We start from the raw sequence: 22,934 nt of genomic DNA, 5'->3' as shown, positions 1-22,934 counted from the left end.
TACTTTTTAAACAAAAGTTAAACATTTATTAAGACATTGCTGCTAATTTAAGCACAGATTCCACAAGTCATTATCCATATATTATCACACACACTCGGAAATTTCTGGGAAGATGTATTGAGATGGGTTCAATCGGATCTGAAAAAGAATAGAAAAAAAATTATACAGCTGATTTCTAACTGTTCATCACAAGCAACATGTACTGCCATTGTATTTTTGAGAGGTAAGATAGCTGAAATGCATTCTTTTTCTGCTCAAAATTCTATCTTTAAAAAACCTTTTCTCGCCGGGCGGTGGTGGCGCACGCCTTTAATCCCAGCACTCGGGAGGCAGAGCCAGGCGGATCTCTGTGAGTTCGAGGCCAGCCTGGGCTACCAAGTGAGTTCCAGGAAAGGCGCAAAGCTACACAGAGAAACCCTGTCTCGAAAAACCAAAAAAAAAAAAAAAACCTTTTCTCTAATTAAATGTTATCTGTAGTCTCCTAAACTTTCATAATTCTAAGAAGGCCAGACAGTTAGCTGTGGTAAAAAAAATTAACTGCAAAGCTCAGTCAGGACCACCCGTTGTCAGGTCCAAGATGTAGCCATACAGGTAACATACTGTGTTTTAAATACTGTCCAGCAAAAATCTACTATCCATTCTTGAGCTCTATGCAGTAGGGCAAGCCACTTAATAATCACCCAAGTCAAATATTTTAAGTTCATACAACCTGTAGCTCTGTTGATTGGTCTGTGAAGCTTATTCTGTTTTGTGGGTTACATGCTCAGTAACCACAGTTTTGATGACAATTACTGAATGCAGTATTAGAAATGTGTGTGGTGAGATATTGTGTCCCCCAATATATTGTACACCCCAATAAAGCTTATCTGAGGATCAGAGGAAAAAGCCAGCCACTATAGTAACATAGAAGTCAGGCAGTGGTTGGTAGCACATGCCTTTAATCCTATCACTAACCATAGAGGTCTGGAGGTCTGTACAGACAGACAAGAAGTGATGTAGCTGGGCAGAGAGAGAAAATGAGATGGCAGGAACAGAAAGGCATATAATACAGGCGTGGGTATACAGGAAGTAGGTCTCTTTGGAAACTGAGGAGTTGGTGAGGTGAGGTTGACTGTGACTCGTCCTATTCCCTGATCTCTCAGCCTTCACTCCAATATCTGGCTCTGAGTTTTTATTAATAAGACCATTTAGCAATTCATCTTACAAATGTGACCTCAGAAGAGGAGACAGACCACTGTGATTGGGGATTAGTAATTTCCAAGGAAGGCTCAGGTCATTTGGCCAGCTCCTGATCTACTTGCACCCAACCCCCCTAAACTGAAGATATAAAGCTGGCCTGGGGCAGAGAAGCAGAGCTAAGTCAATATGGTACCTCCACCAAATGACATCAGTGGTACAACCCCAAACCCATGGTATTTAAAAGAATTTTCTTACTTCAAAAAAAACATTTTTAGAAGTCTGAGTAATGGTGCAACCTGAAAAACAAAAGGTAACTTTTTAATTACCACAGAATAGTTAAACGTGATCATGGAGCAGCACTCAGAAAGATGGTGGTAAGGGATGGGAGGTGATTCCAGTCATTCTCAACAAGCAGCCGTATTACGATCCCTACATGTATAAACTGCTATGATGGCTCCAGAAGACTGACAAAATACCTCATCAGCCACACTAAATAAAAATGTTGTCAATCCAAATTACTAGCACAGCCAGGACAGTTTCATTCTAGAGCACTATGTGAAAAATATAATGGCTTCTGGGGCTTAAAGAACTGTTCAGTTCTTAAAAAAACTAAAGAAGTTCTCAAAAGCTACTCATTTTAGTTAGTAAAATATGTGCTTGATCCCAAACTAATCTGAAATGAAACTGACAAAATTACCCTGGCATAACTCATTTTCCTTTCAAAGTAGGTAGCAGCTTAACCCACAGTCTGCTATATTCTCATTTCACACCTGTCTTCAAAGCCAATTCCCATCCCTTTTCTCCTTCCTGGAGCATTCCCACAAAAGCGTAGGCTCTGTGCAGCACACACAACCACCACAAGGGGAAGGACTGTCCCAGCAGGGCAGACTCCCACTGCAAGTTCCAGTTCTCCCTCAGCATCCACCTGCCAACCTCTATCTTTTAGCAAAGATGCATATAAATTTTGCTTGCGCCTATTTTAAAGACAAGTATGTTGGGTAAAGAAATTTGGCTAGCTGACATAACTTTTTGCTATCTTTGTGGCTCACACCCTTATTTTTAGCTTAGAGCTCCAAGGAAAGAAACATCTATTGTTTTTTAAAATTCACTTAAGTCCAGTGGAGTAAATAGTGACTTCAAATCAGCAAACGTCAGTGTCAAACTACCAAGGAAGTGGCAGTATTATTAAAGTGGCTACTTTTTATGGTGATATTCTATTTGTACTGAAATGTGATTTTATTTGTATGTTAATAAATAAAGTTGCCTGGGGGGCAGGGCTAATAGCAAGCCATAGCATAAGCTGGGCGGTGGTGGTGCACGCCTTTAATTCCAGCACTTATGAGGCAGAGCTAGGCAGATCTCTGTGTGTACAAGGATACAGCCAGCATGGAGACACACACCTTTAATCTCAATACCAACCATAGAAGACCTGGAGGTTTGTACAGATGGGCAGTGACGAGGAGGTCATGTGGTTGGGTTTACAACCAATGAGAAGGCAGAATAGAAAGTCAATAAAAAGGACAAACACACAGGATGTAGGTCTCTTGCTGAGGAGGACAGCAGCAGCAGTAAAGGGTAAGGTTTTTTAGGTCTTAGCTTTTTAACTTAGCAAATGGCTCTGTGTTTCTTATTTAACAAGACGGTTACATCTACAACTTTTCCTTGATGTGACATTCTAAAAAAAAATTAAAGCTTTCTGGGGAAAAATAATAATCATTATACAAACTACAAAACACACACACAAAGTTTTTATTCCTTGGATGAATTTTTCTGCTAGTGACACATTTATGGGAGAAAAAAATGCAGTTAGATAATGAGGATGAGTTAGACTGAACATGCTATAATTAAAAGAACTAATAAATTCTTTACATAACTGTAGAATTGGGAATACATATTATTATTCTCTTCACATTTTCAAAAGCAGTTTATCATGTATCCGACTTTTAAACATAAACAATACCTACCTATACAACAAGGCCTTGCCTTGCTCATTCCCCAAGGCAAAGTATCCACCTCTGGGAGAAAAATCCATGGTTTGAACACGAGAAACAGCACTCTTTTTAAAAACCGGAAAGTTAGAAAATACTGTACAGGAAGGAAGGTGAACCTGCAGGAAAGTGTAAAAAATCTTACATTACAAAAACTAGGAACCATCTTTCTCCAATTTTTCATTCCATTCTATCCTGATATAAAACACAGGTCACTTGACTGTGGCATACATGGAAGTACTGTTCCATAAATGTAGCCAAGTAGTCCATAACTAACTCTGGGTGTCTGTGTCACGCATGCTCACATGTGTGAGTGTGAGCAGTCTGCATGGAGGTCAGATGACAAGCTCCAGTATCAGCGTCAGTCACTGCCTTCTACCTTGTTGGAGACAGTCTTTTACCCCACAGAGACTCCTGCATCCAGGGCCATCTCCCACTGAGTCTGGAATGAGCTCTGGGGGTTTGAATTCAGGTCTTCACACTTGCATGGCAAAGACATTACTCACCAAGTCATCTCTAGCTTTGTTTCTTTAAGTTTTTCATCATTGGGAAATTTTTGTTTTTTGTTTTTTCTTTTTAAACTTGACGGTACTCTCCATTTTCTGTTTTATGGTCACTGGTGATCTATTGTCAGTAGTCTTTAATGCATTTTAAGTATATTTCTACATTTTTCATTTTGGTGTAAACCATTACAACAGCTTAGTTTCTCCTCTCTCAGTGGTACTACATAGATTCTATGTCCTCAGGAATAGGCTGTTCAATAAAATCCCTAAATAAAACTGGAAGAGACTTTGTCTAAAGCACAGATGCACAAATAGCAACACAAAAGCATGAACACGAAAAAGGACAGCAGCATGACTCGTGCTAAAAGACAACTCCTCCAGTATTCCTGAACTCAAGATACCAAAACAGGGAAGATACCTGAAAAAGATTTCAGAAGCTTACTAAGCAAAAGATGATGAGAGAGCCAGGCACAACAGAGCATGCCCTTAACCACAGTAGTACTAAGGAGACAGAAGCAGGCAGATCTCCTTGAGTTTGAAAGTTAACCTGGTGTACAATGAGTTCCAGGCCAGCCAGGGAAACATGGTGAGATTATGTCTTTAAAGAAAAAAACAAAAAACAAAAACAAAAAAACAGAAAAGTATCACCAACAGATTTGACCAAGTAGAAGAAAAATATCAAGAGTAGAGGACAAGGCTGACAAAACACTACACTCAAACATCTATGAAGAAAATAAGTAGCTGGGCGCACATCTTTAATCCCAGCACTCGGGAGGCAGAGCCAGGCAGATCTCTGTGAGTTCGAGGCCAGCCTGGTCTATACAGCGAGATCCAGGACAGGCACCAAAGCTACACAGAGAAACCCTGTTGGGGGAGGTGGGGGGAGCAAAGTAAGGAAGTACAACAATAACACTCAGATACAGGGGGGCTGAAGAGTTGGCTGAGCGGTAAAAAGCAATTTCTGCCTTTCCTGAGAATCTGGTTTCAGTTCCCAGCAGTAACATGGTGTCTTACAACAACTCCAGTTCCAGGGGATACTCTCTTCTGACCCTCACAGACACCAGGCATGCATATGGAACATACATGTAGGCAAAAGACTCATAACACGTAATTTTTTTTTTTTTTAATTCATATAAGATGAGCCAGGCAGTGGTGGTGTATTGCCTTAATCCCAGGCACTTGGGAGGCAGAAGTAGGCAGAGACAGGTGGATCTCTATGAGTTCGAGAACAGCCTGGTCTACAAATTTGAGTTCCAGAACAGTCAGAGCTACACAGAGAAACCCTGTCTCAGAAAACAAAACAAACACACAAAAAGAATTCAGATATGATCAAGAGGGCAAACCTACAGCCGGGCGGTGGTGGCGCACGCCTTTAATCCCAGCACTCGGGAGGCAGAGCCAGGCGGATCTCTGTGAGTTCGAGGCCAGCCTGGACTACCAAGTGAGTTCCAGGAAAGGCGCAAAGCTACACAGAGAAACCCTGTCTCGAAAAACCAAAAAAAAAAAAAAAAAAAAAAAAAGAGGGCAAACCTAAAACCGCAAGCAGAGAGAAGAAGCCAAGGATAAACTCAGCACAGAGAATCTATCCAACAGACATGAGGCGCAAAGAGTACTAGCTGGACAGACAGGGCCCATGGGCTCTGGACAGATATGCTGCATAACAGAGGCAGGAGCTTAGCCTCTTCTTCACCCTGTCAAATAAGCCCTGGACAGCTATGCAACAAACAAATAGTACAGAATCTAAGCAAGGCAATGGCGGTGCATGCCTGTAATCCCTGCATTTGAGAGGTGGGGGCAAGAGGAACAGGAATTCAAGGCTAGCCTGTGCTACAGGCAACCTTGCATCAACAAAACAAAAAGTATAAAATATGAAATTACAATTCTGCCCTTTACTAACTGTAAATCCTCTGAAGGGCTGTGATCAACACAAAATTGCTTTGAAGAGTTCTTTGTAAATCTTTGTAAGATACACACTATTATCTAAGTTCATACTCAATGAAATATATATAAAGCTTTTGTTGAGGGAGCAAAATAAAAACAAGCCTTTGTAAGCCAGTGTACACGTAACAGTAGCATAACTCAATATTGCTACTTAAAGTTGGACAAAATCTGTATACCTGAGTCTAAGAGCAAATAAGTGTTAAGTGAAGAAATTGGTTCTGAGGAGTAGGAAACTTGTAGAAATGAGAGTGACTTTTAAACTGAACTCTAAGGGTGAACCAAAAAGAGTTAATGTGGTCCTGAGGCCAGTATTCTCAGGAAGACTTGCAAGAGCAGCCCTTGGATGATGTCTGAGTAAACAGTGCCCTACTTTCTATGAATGATTAGGATAGTACACTTGGGCCAGGTAGCCCAAATCAGTTGTGTAAATGAAGTGATTTATGCTTAATACCTGGCTTTACTCCTGGGCACCTAGAGCTCAGCAAATGCTAAGCAAAGGATGTCCACATGAACCCTCAACCCAAACTCTGGGCACCGAGTCTCGAATGAGCCTCAGAGGTAGTAACACTCAGTGTGCGGTCACACCTCAAGGCTGAGGTATTACATGTATCCTGTGCAACTCTATGGAAAGGGACTCACTCCCAGGCTGCTCCACACTTTACCTGTGTAGCTCTTCCCTTGGCTGACTCTGCTTAGTATCCTCTGGCTGTAATAAATCTTAGCCATAATATAGCCAAATACTGGGTCCTGTATCATTCCACTAAATCATCAAAACTGAGGGTGGCCTAAGGCAATCTTGACACAGGTATTCATAATCCCGTCTAGCTATTTGAACTGCAGCATCTTGACATGTCAAGTCAACTTACTTTCAAAATCTAAAAACTGCCTTCACTCCATTGAAGCTACAGGCTTTTAGAAAATAATTAAAGAAACTGTAGATAAATCAAGTGCTTTCCTTAAATGTGTTCCTTAATTTATGTGCTGGAAGAAATCTCTGAAAATGAGGACCATAACTTAAGAAATGTTAACAATGAACAGCTCAGAATTTCTAATAAAACAGACACTGCAAAATTTGGTGGCTACTGGACAAAAATACAACCACCAAATAAATCCAAAAGCTCCCAAATATTAATTTCTGCAAACAGAACTGAAATGACTTAACCTTTTAGCATTTTGTTGCTGTTTTTGGCTTTTTAAGACAGAGTTTTCATGCATACCAGACCAGCTTTCAACCCGCTATGTAGCCAAGGATGACCTTGATTATGGGCATGTGTCACCTACCCGGATTTGTTTTGGTGCTGGGGATTGAACTCAGGGTCTCACGTAATCCTCCAAGCAAGCACTCTACCAACTAAACCACACCTCCAGCCCAGAAATCACTCTTTAAAATAATCCAATACTACCTTCCTGTTATCACTCACTGTTTCAACATGAAATGTTAAATTCTCAAGATAAAGGGGAAAGGTAAAAGGAATTATTACCAATCTGACAGCTTCTTTCATTTTTCTGGAAGCCACTGCCAAGATTTCTGTAGTGGGATTGAAGGCCAAGGAAGTGACTCCAGTGACCAGGTTCATTATAGCTTTTATTGGCTTTGGGTTTGTTTGTTGGAGGCAAGACTCTTGACTGTATATGTTTACCACTCCACTCTTAGAACTGCAAAAAGAAAGGGAAATAAAACAGATTTAAAACAGTCTTTGCAACCTAGATGAACACAAACTGGTATTTGTGGGAAACAAACTGCAAAGAGTCCAATGACTAAAGAGTTCAAGGCAAGACAAAAGCCATCCTGTCAGTGCAGCTTCAGTCTGGCTGCGCTCTTAACTCTGGCAGCTTTTCAATTGTAGTCTACCTACAAACTCAAGAAAGCACAGAATCTGCACTTTACTCTCTGCTGATAAATCAAAGAACAGAGCAAATGTCCACTCCAAGCCAGGTACTACTCAAGTGCTTGAGATGCAAGGCACACGAAGGAACTGAGACAAGCACTCTCCCAGAGTGCCCACTGCCTAACTTCCAGGACTACTTCGTGTTTGTTGTTTTGTGGTCCTGGGGATTGAATCTTAGGCCTCACAAACATGCTAAGCAAGTCTATCTCCAGCCCTTTTGCCCTTTCCCTCCTAGTATAGGGTCTCACTACGTTGCCAAGCTAGCCTGAGTTTCTACCTGGGAGTAAAAGCCAGCACCAGCAGGCCTGGACATTGCCTACTATTCTAATATGTGAAAGACAACTGACACTGCCCACCGACAGCTGCTGCTTTTCTTTCTACAGTAAACACCACCATTCCCTTCTGCCATTTCTAGCTCGTCTTTTTTTATTCTTTGAATGTATTTGTGGGAACTACGAAACTAGAGAACAAAGACAGTAAAAATCGTACACCTTAATTTGGCTTTCCTGGGAATATTCATTAGTTCATAGTCAAGGTTTATGGTTATCCACTCAGAGTTTGCATTAATGTTTACCAACAAAGAAAGATATCCAATGCTCTTAAAGGTAAATTAAGGGCCTACTGTTAAGTCTATCACTAACAGAATCATTCACAGATGAGTACTTTAAGAGAGGCAGGACAGTTCATGCCTGATTCAGGAGGCTCAGATAGAAAGTGGGCTACTTAAATGGGTGTGTTTGTGTGTGTGTGTGTGTGTGTGTGTGTGTGTGTGTGTGTGTGTGGTGTGAGACAGGGTTTCTCTGTGTAACAGCTCTGGTGCTGTGGGATGTTCTGTATGGCAAATGTGTTGCTAATTAGTCAATAAATAAAACACTGATTGGCCATTGGCTAGGCAGGAAGTGTAGGCGGGACAAGGAGGAGAATAAAGCTGGGAAGTGGAAGGCCGAGTGAGAGACACTGCCAGCCGCCATGATGAGAAACAGCATGTGAAGATGCCGGTAAGCCACGAGCCGTGTGGCAAGGTATAGATTAATGGAAATGGATTAATTTAAGCTGTAAGAACAGTTAGCAAGAAGCCTGCCACGGCCATACAGTTTGTAACCAATATAAGTCTCTGTGTTTACTTGGTCGGGTCTGAGTGGGACTGGCGGGTGAGAGAGATTTGTCCTGACTGTGGGCCAGGCAGGAAAACTCTAGCTACACTCTGGTTGTCCTAGAACTTGCTTGTAGACCAGGCTGGCCTCAAACTCAGAATAATCCACCTGCCTCTGCCTCCTGAGTGCTGGGATTAAAGAAATGCACTACCACTCAGCTGCTACTTGGTAAATTTAAGCCAGCCTAAACTACAATGTGAGTAACAGTTGAAACACAAAACAAAATAAAACTTTAAATACATGTTTTTTGTCTCAATGATCAGACATTCTAATGTGATGTGCATCAAGAATGAGTCACATAAAGCTGGAAGCGGAGTGCACACCTATAATCTGAACACTCAAGAAGCTGACACAAAAGTTCAAAGGCAACCAAGAATGGTAGTCTGAATAGGAATGGCCCCATAGACTCATGTGTTTGAATGCTTGGCCTACAGCAAGTGGCACTATTGGGAGGTGTAGTCTTGTTGGAGGAAGTGTTTCACTGTGGGGGTGGGCTTTGAGGTCTCCTTTGCTCAAGCTACACTCAGTATGACATATAGTTGTTTCTAATGACTGCAGGTAAAGATGTAGAACTCTCAGCTCCTTCTCTAGCACCGTGTCTGCCTGCACACCGCCATGTCCCGCCATGATGATAATGGACTAAACCTCTGAAACTGTAAGCTAGCCCCAACTAAACGTTTTCCTTTGTAAGAGTTGCCATGATCATGGTGTCTCTTCACAGCAAGAGAATAGAATAGCCCTAACTAAGACACCAGGGCTATATGGAAGACTCCATTTTGCTCCACCTCTACCCCCATAAAAGTAAACTTAATTAAACATGGTACAAATAATCCACAGATAACTTAAAACTGGCCCTAGTGACTTATAGCAAAGAACAACCAACATAAAACTAAAGTAGGTATGGTGTCCCATGCCTATAATCCCAGCACTTAGGAGGACATAAAAGCAGAGGGAACAAGAGTGCAAAGTCAGTCATCTCAGCTACACAGCAAGTCGGAAGCCAGGTTGGGATACATGAGATTCTGTCTTAAGAAAATTAAACAAAGACACAAAACTAAAACAAAGGTATATATACCAAACAAAATGTTAAAATGTCCAGAATACAACAGACAATGTCATGCTAAAGCCAAGTATTTACAACCTGAATGAGACAAAAATCTCAACTAGTACTGCTGGAAGCCTTGCTCCAGGTGGGTTCAATGACCAGGGATGGATGTGTGAAGTTGGCGCCAAGAAGAGATTGTGACTACCTACTATTCAAACAAGTGGCCCCAGATAGCCTAGGCTATTTTTATTTATACAGTTTCAGTGGTTTGCATGAAGGTTTTACTTCCTTAGTTTCTAAAAATGATTACAGTAAGTACCAGTTTGTTCCTTGCTTCTTTCCCCTTCTGTCCCCCAGCTTTTTCACCAGTAGCCATTACCTTTTTGATCTCTCTCCTGTTAGAAGCATAAGCAGCCTTGCAAGCTACAAAGGAGCTGTTCTAAGTAGGCACACTTACAGGCAGAACAGTGTGCCCAGCTGGCAGCATATGCAGTTACAGCATTATGCAGGGTGAGACAGTTTTGTCTCTAATGGTTAATATTTACATCTGGTAGAGTCTGGGTTCTCACAGTCAACTCAACAGCCAAAGCTGGATCAATCCATTCTACATTCTGTACTACTCTATCTCTTCTGGGGATATACCAAGTATTTCCATTTATCCTTTAGGCAACTTAACTGGAAACTTACTCTTAATAGTTGGCACTGTTCATCCCTTATCCTTACGTCCATCTTTCTTAACTAAGTTATTGGCACAGTTATTAGAAATGAGGGAACTGTAGGTTTTTATGATTCTGCTACATCCCCTGTTCCTAGACTGTTCCCATTAACTCCTAATATCATCTGTTTATTAACAATTCTCAAAGATTAGTGGTTAAAATCATTCTTTCCAGAACAGTTATGCAAATATGTAGTATTAAACTTCATGACCTACTGTGACTCATTCACGTCAGCAGTATGGCTAGCACAGTAAAAGCAAGGAGAGCAGGTAGCACATATGCTCCTGGGGTCATGCCTGGAATTATGCAGCTGTCCACAGGTTTTTGTCAAGTGGGTCAGGGTCTTCAGGGCCTTGCCTCAAGGACAGCCATTCATGCTATTCTCAGACATTATTCCCCAAAGAAGTCAAATGGCTCCCGTCATAGTACCAATATCAAGCCAAATCAGATGCTAGAAGTGTGTGACAAGAATTTTAAAAAGAACATAATAGCGCATGCCTGTAGTCTCAGCTACCCAGGATAAGAAGATAATAGGAGCCAGAGACAAGCCTGAGCAAACAAAGGGACCCAAAAAAGTCAACTGTGGGAGCATACATCTATCCCAAATCTCAAGAGCATGAGACAGGAGGCTCTCAAGCTTGAAGCCAGCCTATATGAGAAAGCAAGAACCTGTCTCTTTTTAAAAGTTAAGACATAACTACATATGTCATACAGACCCTCAAACAAATAAGCACAAATACCAAAGACTGATTTCTACCAGTTCCTTCAGTCACCTTTCTCTATTGTCCCCAAGGCTGATTCCAATCTACTTCCAGAATCTCACTCATCTTACTCCTACAAACACCAGCTGTCCCCCTCCAAACAACCTTTGTATTTATTATAAGCTAATCATGACTAAAGTCAACAAATTTCTAATCACCTGATAGAAAACTGATTAGAGAACATGAAACAAGTGAAACATGATGATATACACCTACAATACCAGCACTCGGGAGGTGGAGGCAAGAGGATCAAGAATTCAAGGCCAGCCTCAGCTAGCAAGTATGAGGCTAACCTGGGATACCAGAGAACCTATCTCAAATCACCCTTTACTCCTAGCACTTAGTAGGCAGAGGCAGGTGGATCTCAGTGAGTTTGAGGCCAGCCTGGTCTACAGAGCGAGTTCCAGGACAGCCAGGGCTACACAGAGAAACCCTGTCTCAAAAAACCAAAAACAACAACAAAAAAACATTTAAATCTGATTGCTTCTACATCACAAATGCTGAGATTATAGGCATGTACCGTATCACGCCAGTCTCCAAAGCTATTCAAATGACAGTGTAAAGTAAAAGAACTCTCTTTACAAAAGTATTCTTGGCTATTCTATCACAGCAAAGTTGTAAATAGAAAGCATGCACTTAAGAACTACATCGAGTTGACAGATAGTAATAGGAGATGTGAGATGAAAGGAATCAAGTGCCAGGAGCATAGACCAGAGAAGATTCCAGCTTCTCCCCGCTCCACCTTGAGTCTACAACACCACCTATCAGATGGTATCAGGAATTCTAACAAGGATTAAAGCTTTTCTTAACAGATTTAACTAAAACATAAAAATGATCTCTGGCCAACAACATGAGAATTCAATTACACTGAAGAGCAATTAAAATGAGTTTCAATTTCTAGTATTAGATTTTTTGCACAGACCCTTCAAACTGGACTGCTGTGGGATGTTTTGTATGGCAAATGTGTTGCTAATTAGTCAATAAATAAAACACTGATTGGCCATTGGCTAGGCAGGAAGTGTAGGCGGGACAAGGAGGAGAATAAAGCTGGGAAGTGGAAGGCTGAGTCAGAGAGACACTGCCAGCCTCCACGATGACAAACAGCATGTGAAGATGCCGGTAAGCCACGAGCCATGTGGCAAGGTATAGATTAATGGAGATGGATTAATTTAAGCTGTAAGAACAGTTAGCAAGAAGCCTGCCACGGCCATACAGTTTGTAACCAATATAAGTCTCTGTGTTTACTTGGTCGGGTCTGAGCGTCTGTGGGACTGGCAGGTGAAAGAGTTTGTCCTGACTGTGGGCCAGGCAGGAAAACTCCAGCTACAAATGGCGTCCAACGTGGTGGCAAGAGTTTCCACCTAAAAACTGAGAAAAAAAAAGATGCTAAAACGGAGCTAAAAACAGCTTCCTAATTGTCTCTCTCAAATGAGCAGCAGCTGCCCGTTTGAGCTACTGGTGGGTTCCTAGAGTGCGTGCTCAACCTGCAGTATGGCGGGAATGAGGCCTCTGCAAGTAGCATATTAAGCTGCATGGTGGATTTAGCCTTTGCTAGTACAAAACAAAAAAAGAGGTTTCTGGGCTACACGCTGCTTGGACAAAAGCATAGACCCAGGATAGCTCCCAAAGCTGGCAGTAAATGTTGGGAAGCTGAGGTGGGCGGAGCCAGCAGCCACAGCTGCTGCAGTTTAAAGCAATAGATTCATAATAAGACAGATTCAGATGTAATAGTCTACAATGTGTATAAAATATACGTAGGCTTAAAAGAGACAAAAAAGGTGATATATACAGTTATATAAACAAATACATAGTTTTAAAAAATAAAGTCTTTAAAGAGACAGTAAAATTAATATAGAAAATAAGCCATGTAAAGATGAATATTACACAGAGAATCTGGATTGTGTTGTCTTTGGGATTCTTAAATGCAGAGAGATATTTGATTGTAAAGGAAACTGAGTTAAACCAATATGTATATTTTAAAGATACCTTGACTTCAAAATTTGAATATAAGGATGTGTTGTTTTGGAAAGGAGACTCTGCTTTTGCTCCCACAGAAAGCCAGAGGCTATGGATTTGTTCCAAATTAAGATACATCAGGTTTGACCAGCCAAGACCCCCTGAAAGGTCTCCAATGACACCATGGCCCAGATGATCCAACATCCAGAACGGTTTGAAGGCATCTGGCTCAGACGATACAGCCTCATGGACTATTCCATAATCCTAAAATTTTCTTTGTTTCCCCATAAGATACAGCGCCCCCCTCCAGCAGGAAGTAGTAAGAGAAGCTACGCCCAAATTCCCAAATTATATGTAATTTTATTTTGTTAAGGTTAAAACCTTCCTTTTTGAAAAAAAAAAAATGGGGGAAGTGCTGTGGGATGTTTTGTATGGCAAATGTGTTGCTAATTAGTCAATAAATAAAACACTGATTGGCCATTGGCTAGGCAGGAAGTGTAGGCGGGACAAGGAGGAGAATAAAGCTGGAAAGTGGAAGGCTGAGTCAGAGAGACACTGCCAGCCTCCACGATGACAAACAGCATGTGAAGATGCCGGTAAGCCACGAGCCATGTGGCAAGGTATAGATTAATGGAGATGGATTAATTTAAGCTGTAAGAACAGTTAGCAAGAAGCCTGCCACGGCCATACAGTTTGTAACCAATATAAGTCTCTGTGTTTACTTGGTCGGGTCTGAGCGTCTGTGGGACTGGCAGGTGAGAGAGTTTGTCCTGACTGTGGGCCAGGCAGGAAAACTCCAGCTACACTGGACTAATAAAAAGTGAAACAAAAGAGAAGGCAAGGACCACAAAAATACTAACTGCACTGACTTCACAAATATGAAACAAGGTCATTTTTGTACACTCAACCTTGCCTGACACAGGAAGAGCAGTTCTACTCAAAAATCACTCGTATCAAGCACTTTCTTGTCAGTCCTGCTAATCGGGAGCTGTGCGAACTGCATATTACTCTGGCAAAGCTTATCTAGTGTTGAGATGCATCGCTCTACAGCTACAGCATGTGTGGACTAGCAACCAAGGAAAGGCAATCGCACTGAGAGCTGCCTGTCAGTATCCTACCACCTAAGGAATACCAGTTGTCTCCAGCTCTCCAGCTCAGTTCTATTGGCCTTCCCAGGTCCCAAACCCGCTGGGGATATTCACAAGCAGTTTCCCAATTTTAATGTTGAAGAAGTATGCTGCATATCTAGACACCTAGACCCTTAACTTCCCACTCAGGGAATACCTAACTATAATTTCTTTACAGCTCAATTGTGTTTGATCTAAGGTCAGACAACATCTTGAACTACCAAAATTACGGATGCTAACAAGATTTTGTAAGTTAGGTTAGAACCACCACTAATTATGCAATTCCCTCCTTCTACCTACATTTTTAAGATCAGATAAAGTCATCTTTTCTCAAGTATAAACCATTTTTTCCACTAATAACCCAATAACATGTTTTATAAAATCGTAAGTGCCTACTGTGATAGTTTAAATAACAATGACCCCCACAGGTTCATATATTTGAATGCTTAGTCATCAGGAAGTGGCACTACTTAAGAAGGATTAGGAGGTGTGGCCTTGTTGAAGGAAGTGTGTCACTGGGGGTGGGCTTTTTGGTTTCAAAAGCCCAAGCCTGACACAATGGGTCTCCCTTCCTGCTGCCGTCTATGGATCCGGATGTAGAACTCTCAGCTTCTTCTCCAGCACCATGTTTGCCTGCATGCCACCATGCTCCCTGCCTTGATAATAATAGACTAAATTTCTGAAATGATAAGTAAGCCCTAATTTAATGCTTTATTTTTATAAAAGTTGCTGTGATCATGGTGTCTGTCTCTCTTCACAGGAAAAGAACAGCGGCTAAGACAGCTACCATACTAACAAATGATATTTCCAAAGAATATGTTTTTGATTTACACGACACTTAAAAGGACTTAAGAGATTTAAATCCAAAGTTGAATTACTATACTTCCTCATCAATGGCAAGAAGCTAAATACACTAAGATAGAAACCTTGCCATGATCAAATGAGTATTCTAAACTCAGGAAAATATACAATGATTTAAGGTAGTCTAGTATCTTCTTTGCTAAAAAGCAAACTGCCATTATTAATAAATGATGCACAAGACCATTTTACAAAAAAGGCTCAGCTAAGTTTACTGATTTCATAATTCTAAGTTGTCAGTAAAGCTATGTAGGGCCGGGCGGTAGTGGCGCACGCCTTTAATCCCAGCACTCAGGAGGCAGAGCCAGGTGGATCTCTGTGAGTTCGAGGCCAGCCGGGGCTACAGAGTGAGTTCCAGGAAAGGTGCAAAGCTACACAGAGAAACCCTGTCTCGAAAAACCAAAAAAAAAAAAAGCTATGTACCATCTAGTGTATTTAAGTGCAAAACCATTTTCTCATTGGTACAATGTGATTCTCTTCACTCACCCACAAGCCACATACTGTCCATTCTTTGACGTAGCAATGCTTAATCCATATAAACTGCCTTCATCAAGAAATCTGTTAACACACTTCCTCGAATTCACATCCCACACATAAACTTCTCCATTCCCTGAAAGTCAAAGCCAAAGAAGGGTTCAGCTAATCTTGCTTTAAAAAGCAAGTGGACTTACCACTTTTAATCACTCTTTAACAGCACAAGGAACTCAACCCTATTTCCAAAAAACTAAAAACATTTCAAACATACACTAAAGTTCATAGGTCATTCAAAAAAAAGTATCCTTAGATTTAAAGTGAAAAAAAAAAACACATTTGAGTTGATCTCCCAAGTAAAAAGTGGTATATTCCACTAAATTATTAGAGCTAATATATAAAAGGGAAAAAAATACCAACAAGCATTAGAGTATCTAGTATATATAAGGCTAGACAGTGTAGATAAGACAACTTTTAATGATGGTGAAGAAAATAAATGAACTGATCCATACCACAAAACATTTATAATTTAACTAAAAAGTCATATACTGCTTGTTTCAAATCATTTACAAATTATGATTAAAAGTAAGCAATGAGCACATATTAATCTGGAGAATTAATGTGGGCAAGATAAAAGATATATACAAGAAATGACAAATATTTCTATGATGGAAACAGCCATCTAATTCCCAAAATTGGTCAATTCTTTTTCTTGTTCCTACAGCACCTTCCCATCCTATGATACTAATTTTTTTCTATTATAATATTACCTCATTCACCTCAAGGATGGCTCCTCACTCCCTCATCCCTTCCTTTTCTGTAGATACTGTTCTAAGGTTTGCCCTTCCACGTACAACCTTATGCTCCCAAAGAGAATTCAGCAAAACTCGTTTTAACCATCTCCTTGAAAACTGACCCACATTGGAGTAAGGGTACACATAGCAAGCATGTTAACACTGTGTATCAGATGGTTAATCCCTCACTGTTATTAGTTTTTAACTGACCTGGCAAATGAGAGAAAGTAAGTACTAAATATATCTGATTTTCTTACTAAAACAGTAAGTAGAAAACCAAGCACGGTTTATTTTTTTATAAAATTTGAAACATAAATACATCCAAACTTACCAGAAGAAGTATATATCCTCTTACTATCGGAAGAGAATGTGGATGCTGCAATTCTTCCATTAATCTTCATGCTACCAATTAGTTCTTTGGTCTAAGAATAATTAATTATTTACTGGATGTTAGAAGGCTGTTATCTTTCTTCCACAAAGCATTTGACTCTAACTTTTGTTTATTAATTTTATTTTATGTGTCCAACTCTTTTCTCTGCATGTATGTCTGGGCACATTTGTGCCTGTTGCCCACATAAGCCAGAAGAGGGTAACAAATCCTCCAGAATTAGAGTTATAGATGGTTGTAAATCAACATGTAGGTACAGGGAACAGAACCCAGCTGCTCTGGAAGAGCAGCCAGTGCTCTTAACCACTGAGCCATCTCTCCAGCCCTGACTCTATTTTTCTCATTGTCAAAAGTTTTCCCTCAACTGCCCACAACTCCCAAAGTTTTACTTGAGGTATAGATTTAAGAATACATTGAGTACAAGCCTTTGATCTTATTACTCTGGAGGCACAGATAAGTGGATCTCTATTAGTTGGAGGCCAGCCAGGGCTATATAGCAAAACCCCATCTCAAAAAAAAAAAAAAGAACACACTGAGTTCAAGACTGTCCTAAACTCTAGCCTTAATATCTAATGGAAGAATTAAGAAGCAACTAAATGTTTCACCTTCATTGACAGCAAATGAGAAAACCCAGCAATGCCACTTATGAGCAAGAAGGATCCATCTGGGGAGACTTCAAAACGCTTCACTATTTTCTCTTTCAAACCTAAGAAAGGAGATGAAACGATAGATTTAATGACTTTTAAGAAGTTTACCCTCAACCGGTCGGCAGTGGCGCACACCTTTAATCCCAGCACTCGGGAGGCAGAGCCAGGCAGATCTCTTTGAGTTCGAATCCAGCCTGGTCTACAGAGCGAGATCCAGGATAGGCACCAAAACTACACGGAGAAACCTTGGGGGGGGGGGGGGGGGGGGGGTGGATTTACCTTCTATTAACAATTAAGTTCCCTTACCTTTTAAAATGTTTACAAGCTACAAATTAAGCAAAACCCAAGCTTTGAATAATTCTGATTGCATGTAACATCAGAAAGAACCCAAATGTTCATTTCAAAATGGTTACAACTTCATCTTGGTTAACATTCAACAGGTCAGCTCTCCAAACAGTAATCAACTCATTTGCCAAATGTAAGCAGTGATACTCTAACCAAAAGGACTATTTAGTTTGTTGTTGCATAGATCATTAACAGAAAGGAAACCCACTGCCAATAGAGATGGCCAAGCTATCTGGTTGCCATCTATGATGAATGGGAAAATAATCTTTAATGTTGTACTTTAAAAGTATAAACTCCTAACTTTCAAGTGTGTTTAAGAATTGATTAGGTTCTCATGATGACATGCATACATGTAATTGAGAGTCTGTTCACCCATTTAAAAATCCTTTCACATTGACCCTATCAGAATGCTAAGAGCCAAGTTACTCATAAAGTGATCTATAGAAAGGACACATAAAAATGGTGCAAATGGCTAACTAAAGGTAAGGGAAGGAGGTGACCAGGGAAGAGAATAGATTTCCCATTATTGTTCATTTGTGCATACTGGGGGGGAGAGGGAGGGCAGTGTGCTTTTCAAATCCAGGACAGCCTTTAACTCACTATGTAGTCAAGGATGACTCTGATATGATCCTCCTGCCTCAAGTGCAGGGATTACAGGCATGTACCACCACACCTGCTGGCTTTCTATATCATGCAAACATGCTGCCTAGTCAAAAAAAAAAAAATTTAATTCAAGCTGCTCAAGTGCCACTACTGATTAGACAACCAGAAGGACTTTTTTTAAAAATGTGGTAAAAAGCCTTTATTCTATAAGGAAGTGCGTGGTGAGGCTCCTTCAGACTACCTCTACTGCTTAAGTTATAAGCCCTGATAGGTAAATGGAACATAAAATCTGAATCAATTCTGTTTTCATTTTTCAACAAGCATTTATGACAACAAGAGTTTGCATACAAAAGCTTACATATCCTAGTCAGAAATATCCCACCTTAATGAAATATCCTAAATTTCTCAAAGTATTTTCATAGGGCTAGGGATATAGCTCAGTGGTAAAGTACCTGCCTGGCAGGATCAAGGCCCTGGGTTAAATCCTAAGCACAGCAAATAAATTTCTCAAGTATGGTATAGTTTTATTTTCTTTTGCTTTCTTCTTCTATCCTGAGTTATAAAGACAGAACTCAGGCCATCAAACTGAAGCAGCAAGCAGCACCTTTACCTGCTAAGCAATCCCAGAGCCTGCTTGGTTTTTTGGTTGTTTTTAAATGTGTATGGGAGTTTTGCCTACATGTATGTCTGTGCACCATGTGTGTGCAGCACCCTTAGAGGCCAGAAAAGGGAATTGGATCCCTTGGAACTGGGCTTACAGATGGTTTTGAGCCATGGGTATGACGAATTGCAAATACAGGAGCTATCAAAGTAAGTTTTCTGTTTCAATATAAGGCATCAGAAAACAGGAAAGAATTGACTAGAAACACTGAAGATAAACATAAATGCCTCTTTAATTTGGTCTTAGTCACTGTCACCCATTAACAGGAATACAGCTACACAAGTACAACAGGAAGACTGCCAGTGACCCATGCATGGCCTGTGCCAACACTTTGGCCCAAGTATGTTAAGCCAGCCAACATCATTATGTTGGAGCCCAGTAGGTTTCCTAGTGGCTGTACCTAGCAGGACTACATAAGAAGTTGAATGGATCACGGGCCTGGGTACCAGGTGACTGTAACTAGCAAGGGGAAGTCTTTTGCTCCACCCCTTAGCATTGTTACAAACAGACCTTTGGAATAAAGTTCTGGGCCGGTGGATAAGGATCCAGGCTCACCCAAGTCTATCCTGTGTTTTCTCTCTCCCTCTATTTCTAACTAAGTCTCTTATCCCTCATTCTTCAAGAGGTCCTGGGGTAAGTAAGTGTGGGAGCTGGTCCACCACATCATTATAGTGGCTTTTGTTTCCCAAAGGAATCATGAAGGTGTCACCTGTATTTTCAGGTAGCATAAGCAGGACAATACAGAGAAAAAATGGTTAAGAGGGTAGGTAAATATATCACCTGATGAAAATAGCTCATTTTGGTTTTGCCTAGGTTGTTCTTTAAAATGCATTACATAAGTACTTCTCAAAAGTGTTTTATATCAAATATAAATCATCATTTAAAATAAACAACATTAGAATTAAAGTATACAATGCCCAGCTATCAGAGCAGTGAAACAAGTTATCCAAGAAGTAGAAGCCAGGTCTTCTATATCCCTAGCTAATGTTCTTTCTACCACCTCACCTGCTACCATTAAAGCCAAGTATGAGGGGGCTAAAGAGGTGATGGCTCACCAGTTAAGAGTACTGGTTGATCTTCCAAAGGTCTCAAGTTCAGTTCCTAGCACCCACATAGTAGCTCACAACCATCTGTAACTCCAGTTCCAGGGAATCAGACACCCTCTTCTTCTTCTTTTTTTTTTTTTTTTTTTTTTTTTTTTTTTTTGGTTTTTCGAGACAGGGTTTCTCTGTAGTTTTGCGCCTTTCCTGGAACTCACTTTGTAGACCAGGCTGGCCTCGAACTCACAGAGATCCGCCTGGCTCTGCCTCCCGAGTGCTGGGATTAAAGGCGTGCGCCACCACCGCCCGGCTTCTCTGTAGTTTTGCGCCTTTCCTGGAACTCACTTTGTAGACCAGGCTAGCCTCGAACTCACAGAGATCCGCCTGGCTCTGCCTCCCGAGTGCTGGGATTAAAGGCATGCGCCACCACCCGCCCAGCCAGATACCCTCTTCTAACATCTGCAGCTACCTATACATGTGGTGTCCATACTCACAAAGAAAGAAAGAAAGAAAGAAAGAAAGAAAGAAAGAAAGAAAGAAAGAAAGAAAGAAAGAAAGGAATTAATTTTAAATAAAGTGGTAGTTCATCAGTTAAGAGCACTTGTTCTTACAGAAGACCCAAGTTCAGTTCCCAGCACCTAGTAGAGGAGCATAACCATCTTTATCACTCTAGTTCCAGGGGATCCAACATCTTTTGACCTCTGCTGGTACCAGGTAGGTACAATACATATATGCAGGCAAAACTCACAAATGTATAAAATAAAATAATCTAAAAAAAAAAACAAAAAACAAAAAACAAAAAACTTTTTTGCTGTGGGATGTTCTGTATGTCAAATGTGTTGCTGATTAGTCAATAATTAAAACACTGATTGGCCATTGGCTAGGCAGGAAGTGTAGGCGGGACAAGGAGGAGAATAAAGCTGGGAAGTGGAAGGCTGAGTCAGAGAGACACTGCCAGCCGCCACGATGAGAAACAGCATGTGAAGATGCCGGTAAGCCACGAGCCATGTGGCAAGGTATAGATTTATAAAAATGGATTAATTTAAGCTGAAAGAACAGTTAGCAAGAAGCCTGCCATGGCCATACAGTTTGAAACCAATACAAGTCTCTGTGTTTACTTGGTCGGGTCTGAGCGTCTGTGGGACTGGCAGGTGAGAGAGATTTGCCCTGACTGTGGGCCAGGCAGGAAAACTCTAGCTACACTTTTTAAATAAAGTATCAGGGGCTAGGGTTTAGCCCAGTGATAAAATCCTAGCCTACAAGCACTGGGCCCCCAACACACAAAAAATAAACATAACAAAGAAGAAAATCACTTAATTAACAAGGACAAATAAAGCCAAGCAATAGCATCTGTGGTCTAGAAGAAATGTATACTTATAAATTATGAACCTACTCTAAGTGCTTAACTAAAGAGTCAGTTCACTAGCTTCATTCAAGCATACTTCCTCAACACAAGACAACTCTCAAATACTATTAAATGAACAAACTCTTACTTTTAAGAATACTGTGAAGAGGGGCTGGAGAGATGGCTCAGCAGTTAAGAGCACTGTTTGCTCTTCCAGAGGACCTGGGTTCGATTCCCAGCACCCACATAGCAGTTCATAACTGTCTGTAGTTCCAGGGGATCTGACACCCTCGGACAGACATGTGGGCAGACAAAACACCAATGCATATAAAATAAAAATAAATAAATCATTTAAAAAATTTTAAAAAAAGAAAAAGTACTATGGAGATCAGGATTTGGGACACAGAGACAGTGAATCTGTGAATCTGAGGGCAATCAGGGCAGGGATACACAGTGAGACTGTGCACACACACACATCTGGGATTAAAAAGAATAGTTATAAATACTGGTAAATTCAGGTTGAGAGAAGTTGTAAAATAAGGATGATCGACTCTGTGTACAAAGTCTTACCTCTCACTTGATGTACAGGAATTAACTTGCCAGCTAGCATATCATAGACGTAAAGAACCTTGCTGTGCATACTTGTGGCTAAAAGCTCCTCTCCATTAGCACTGAAACAAGCCTTAAAGATTGGAAACTTTTCCAAATAGATGCTCTGGATTTTAGGATTTGTTTTGCCATCAACCTGTAAGAAAGTACAAATGTTTTCTTTGGTTATTTCCACAGAGCCTGTGTTCTGGTAGTGAACACTTTTCACTACATGACTTCATTTAGAAATTCATACCTGAAATAGTGAGATGGCATTATCTACCCCAGAGACCATCACCACCTGTGCACCAGGATGGAACTGCACTGATGAGATCCGAGCAGTGGTAGGCCGTTCAGCATTGGCAGGGCGGCAGTTCTTCATCTGTGGAAACACAAAGCTGGAATTTTATCAAGTCAATTGGGTTAGCATCGCTTACAGTAGAAGCTCTCAACTTGTGAGTCATGGTCCCTTTGGGGCAAACAACCCTTTCACAGGGGTTATATACCATATATCCTACATATCAGATATTCATTACAATTCATAACAATAGCAAACTTACAGTTATGAAGTAGCAAGATAAATTAAAGTTTGGTGGGGGAATCACCCCAACACAAGGTACTGAATTAAAGGGTTGCAGCATTAGGAAGATTAAGAAAGAACCACTGTCTTAGAGAAAGAAGAAAAAACATTGTTTATAATGCAGAAGAACTGAACAGTTAGGCACTAGCAGTGCCTAAGGAAGGCACAGACAGAAGAAAGCAGGGACAGGGTTCAAAGTAAAGAAAGGACCCAATATGTTTAAGAAACACAAAGGCCTGTATGGGCCTGAGATAAAGGATGTCTGAGATGAAGCTAAGGACATGGGTATAATAAGAAAGACCATGGGCTGGGCAGAGGTGGTGCATGCCTTTAACCCCAGCACTTGGGAGGCAGA

General features: G+C 40.8%; 1 protein-coding gene across 2 annotated transcripts in view; it reads right to left on the bottom strand.

The window, feature by feature from the left end:
• The window catches only part of Utp18 (UTP18 small subunit processome component), a 30,983-nt gene continuing 8,049 nt past the window's right edge, over positions 1 to 22,934 (bottom strand). The window contains exons 6-14 of one of the 2 annotated variants that reach the window (XM_052759272.1): positions 22,256 to 22,381; positions 21,982 to 22,156; positions 17,376 to 17,476; positions 16,714 to 16,804; positions 15,604 to 15,727; positions 7,093 to 7,267; positions 3,144 to 3,286; positions 1,435 to 1,475; positions 1 to 138 (exon numbers count right to left, since the gene is read on the bottom strand). In XM_052759272.1, coding sequence (XP_052615232.1) covers positions 1,451 to 1,475; positions 3,144 to 3,286; positions 7,093 to 7,267; positions 15,604 to 15,727; positions 16,714 to 16,804; positions 17,376 to 17,476; positions 21,982 to 22,156; positions 22,256 to 22,381 — 960 coding nt within the window. In that variant the 3' untranslated portion in view covers positions 1 to 138; positions 1,435 to 1,450. The remainder of the gene's footprint in view (positions 139 to 1,434; positions 1,476 to 3,143; positions 3,287 to 7,092; positions 7,268 to 15,603; positions 15,728 to 16,713; positions 16,805 to 17,375; positions 17,477 to 21,981; positions 22,157 to 22,255; positions 22,382 to 22,934) is intronic. The other variant, XM_052759273.1, reaches the window with a different exon arrangement.

The sequence above is a fragment of the Peromyscus californicus genome, unplaced genomic scaffold, assembly GCF_007827085.1.
Source record: "Peromyscus californicus insignis strain IS unplaced genomic scaffold, ASM782708v3 Scaffold_3__1_contigs__length_106647218, whole genome shotgun sequence".
In the NCBI taxonomy this organism is placed as follows: Eukaryota; Metazoa; Chordata; class Mammalia; order Rodentia; family Cricetidae; genus Peromyscus; species Peromyscus californicus.
Note: the sequence above shows the minus strand (reverse complement) of the source record. Positions and strands in the feature narration are given on the sequence as shown.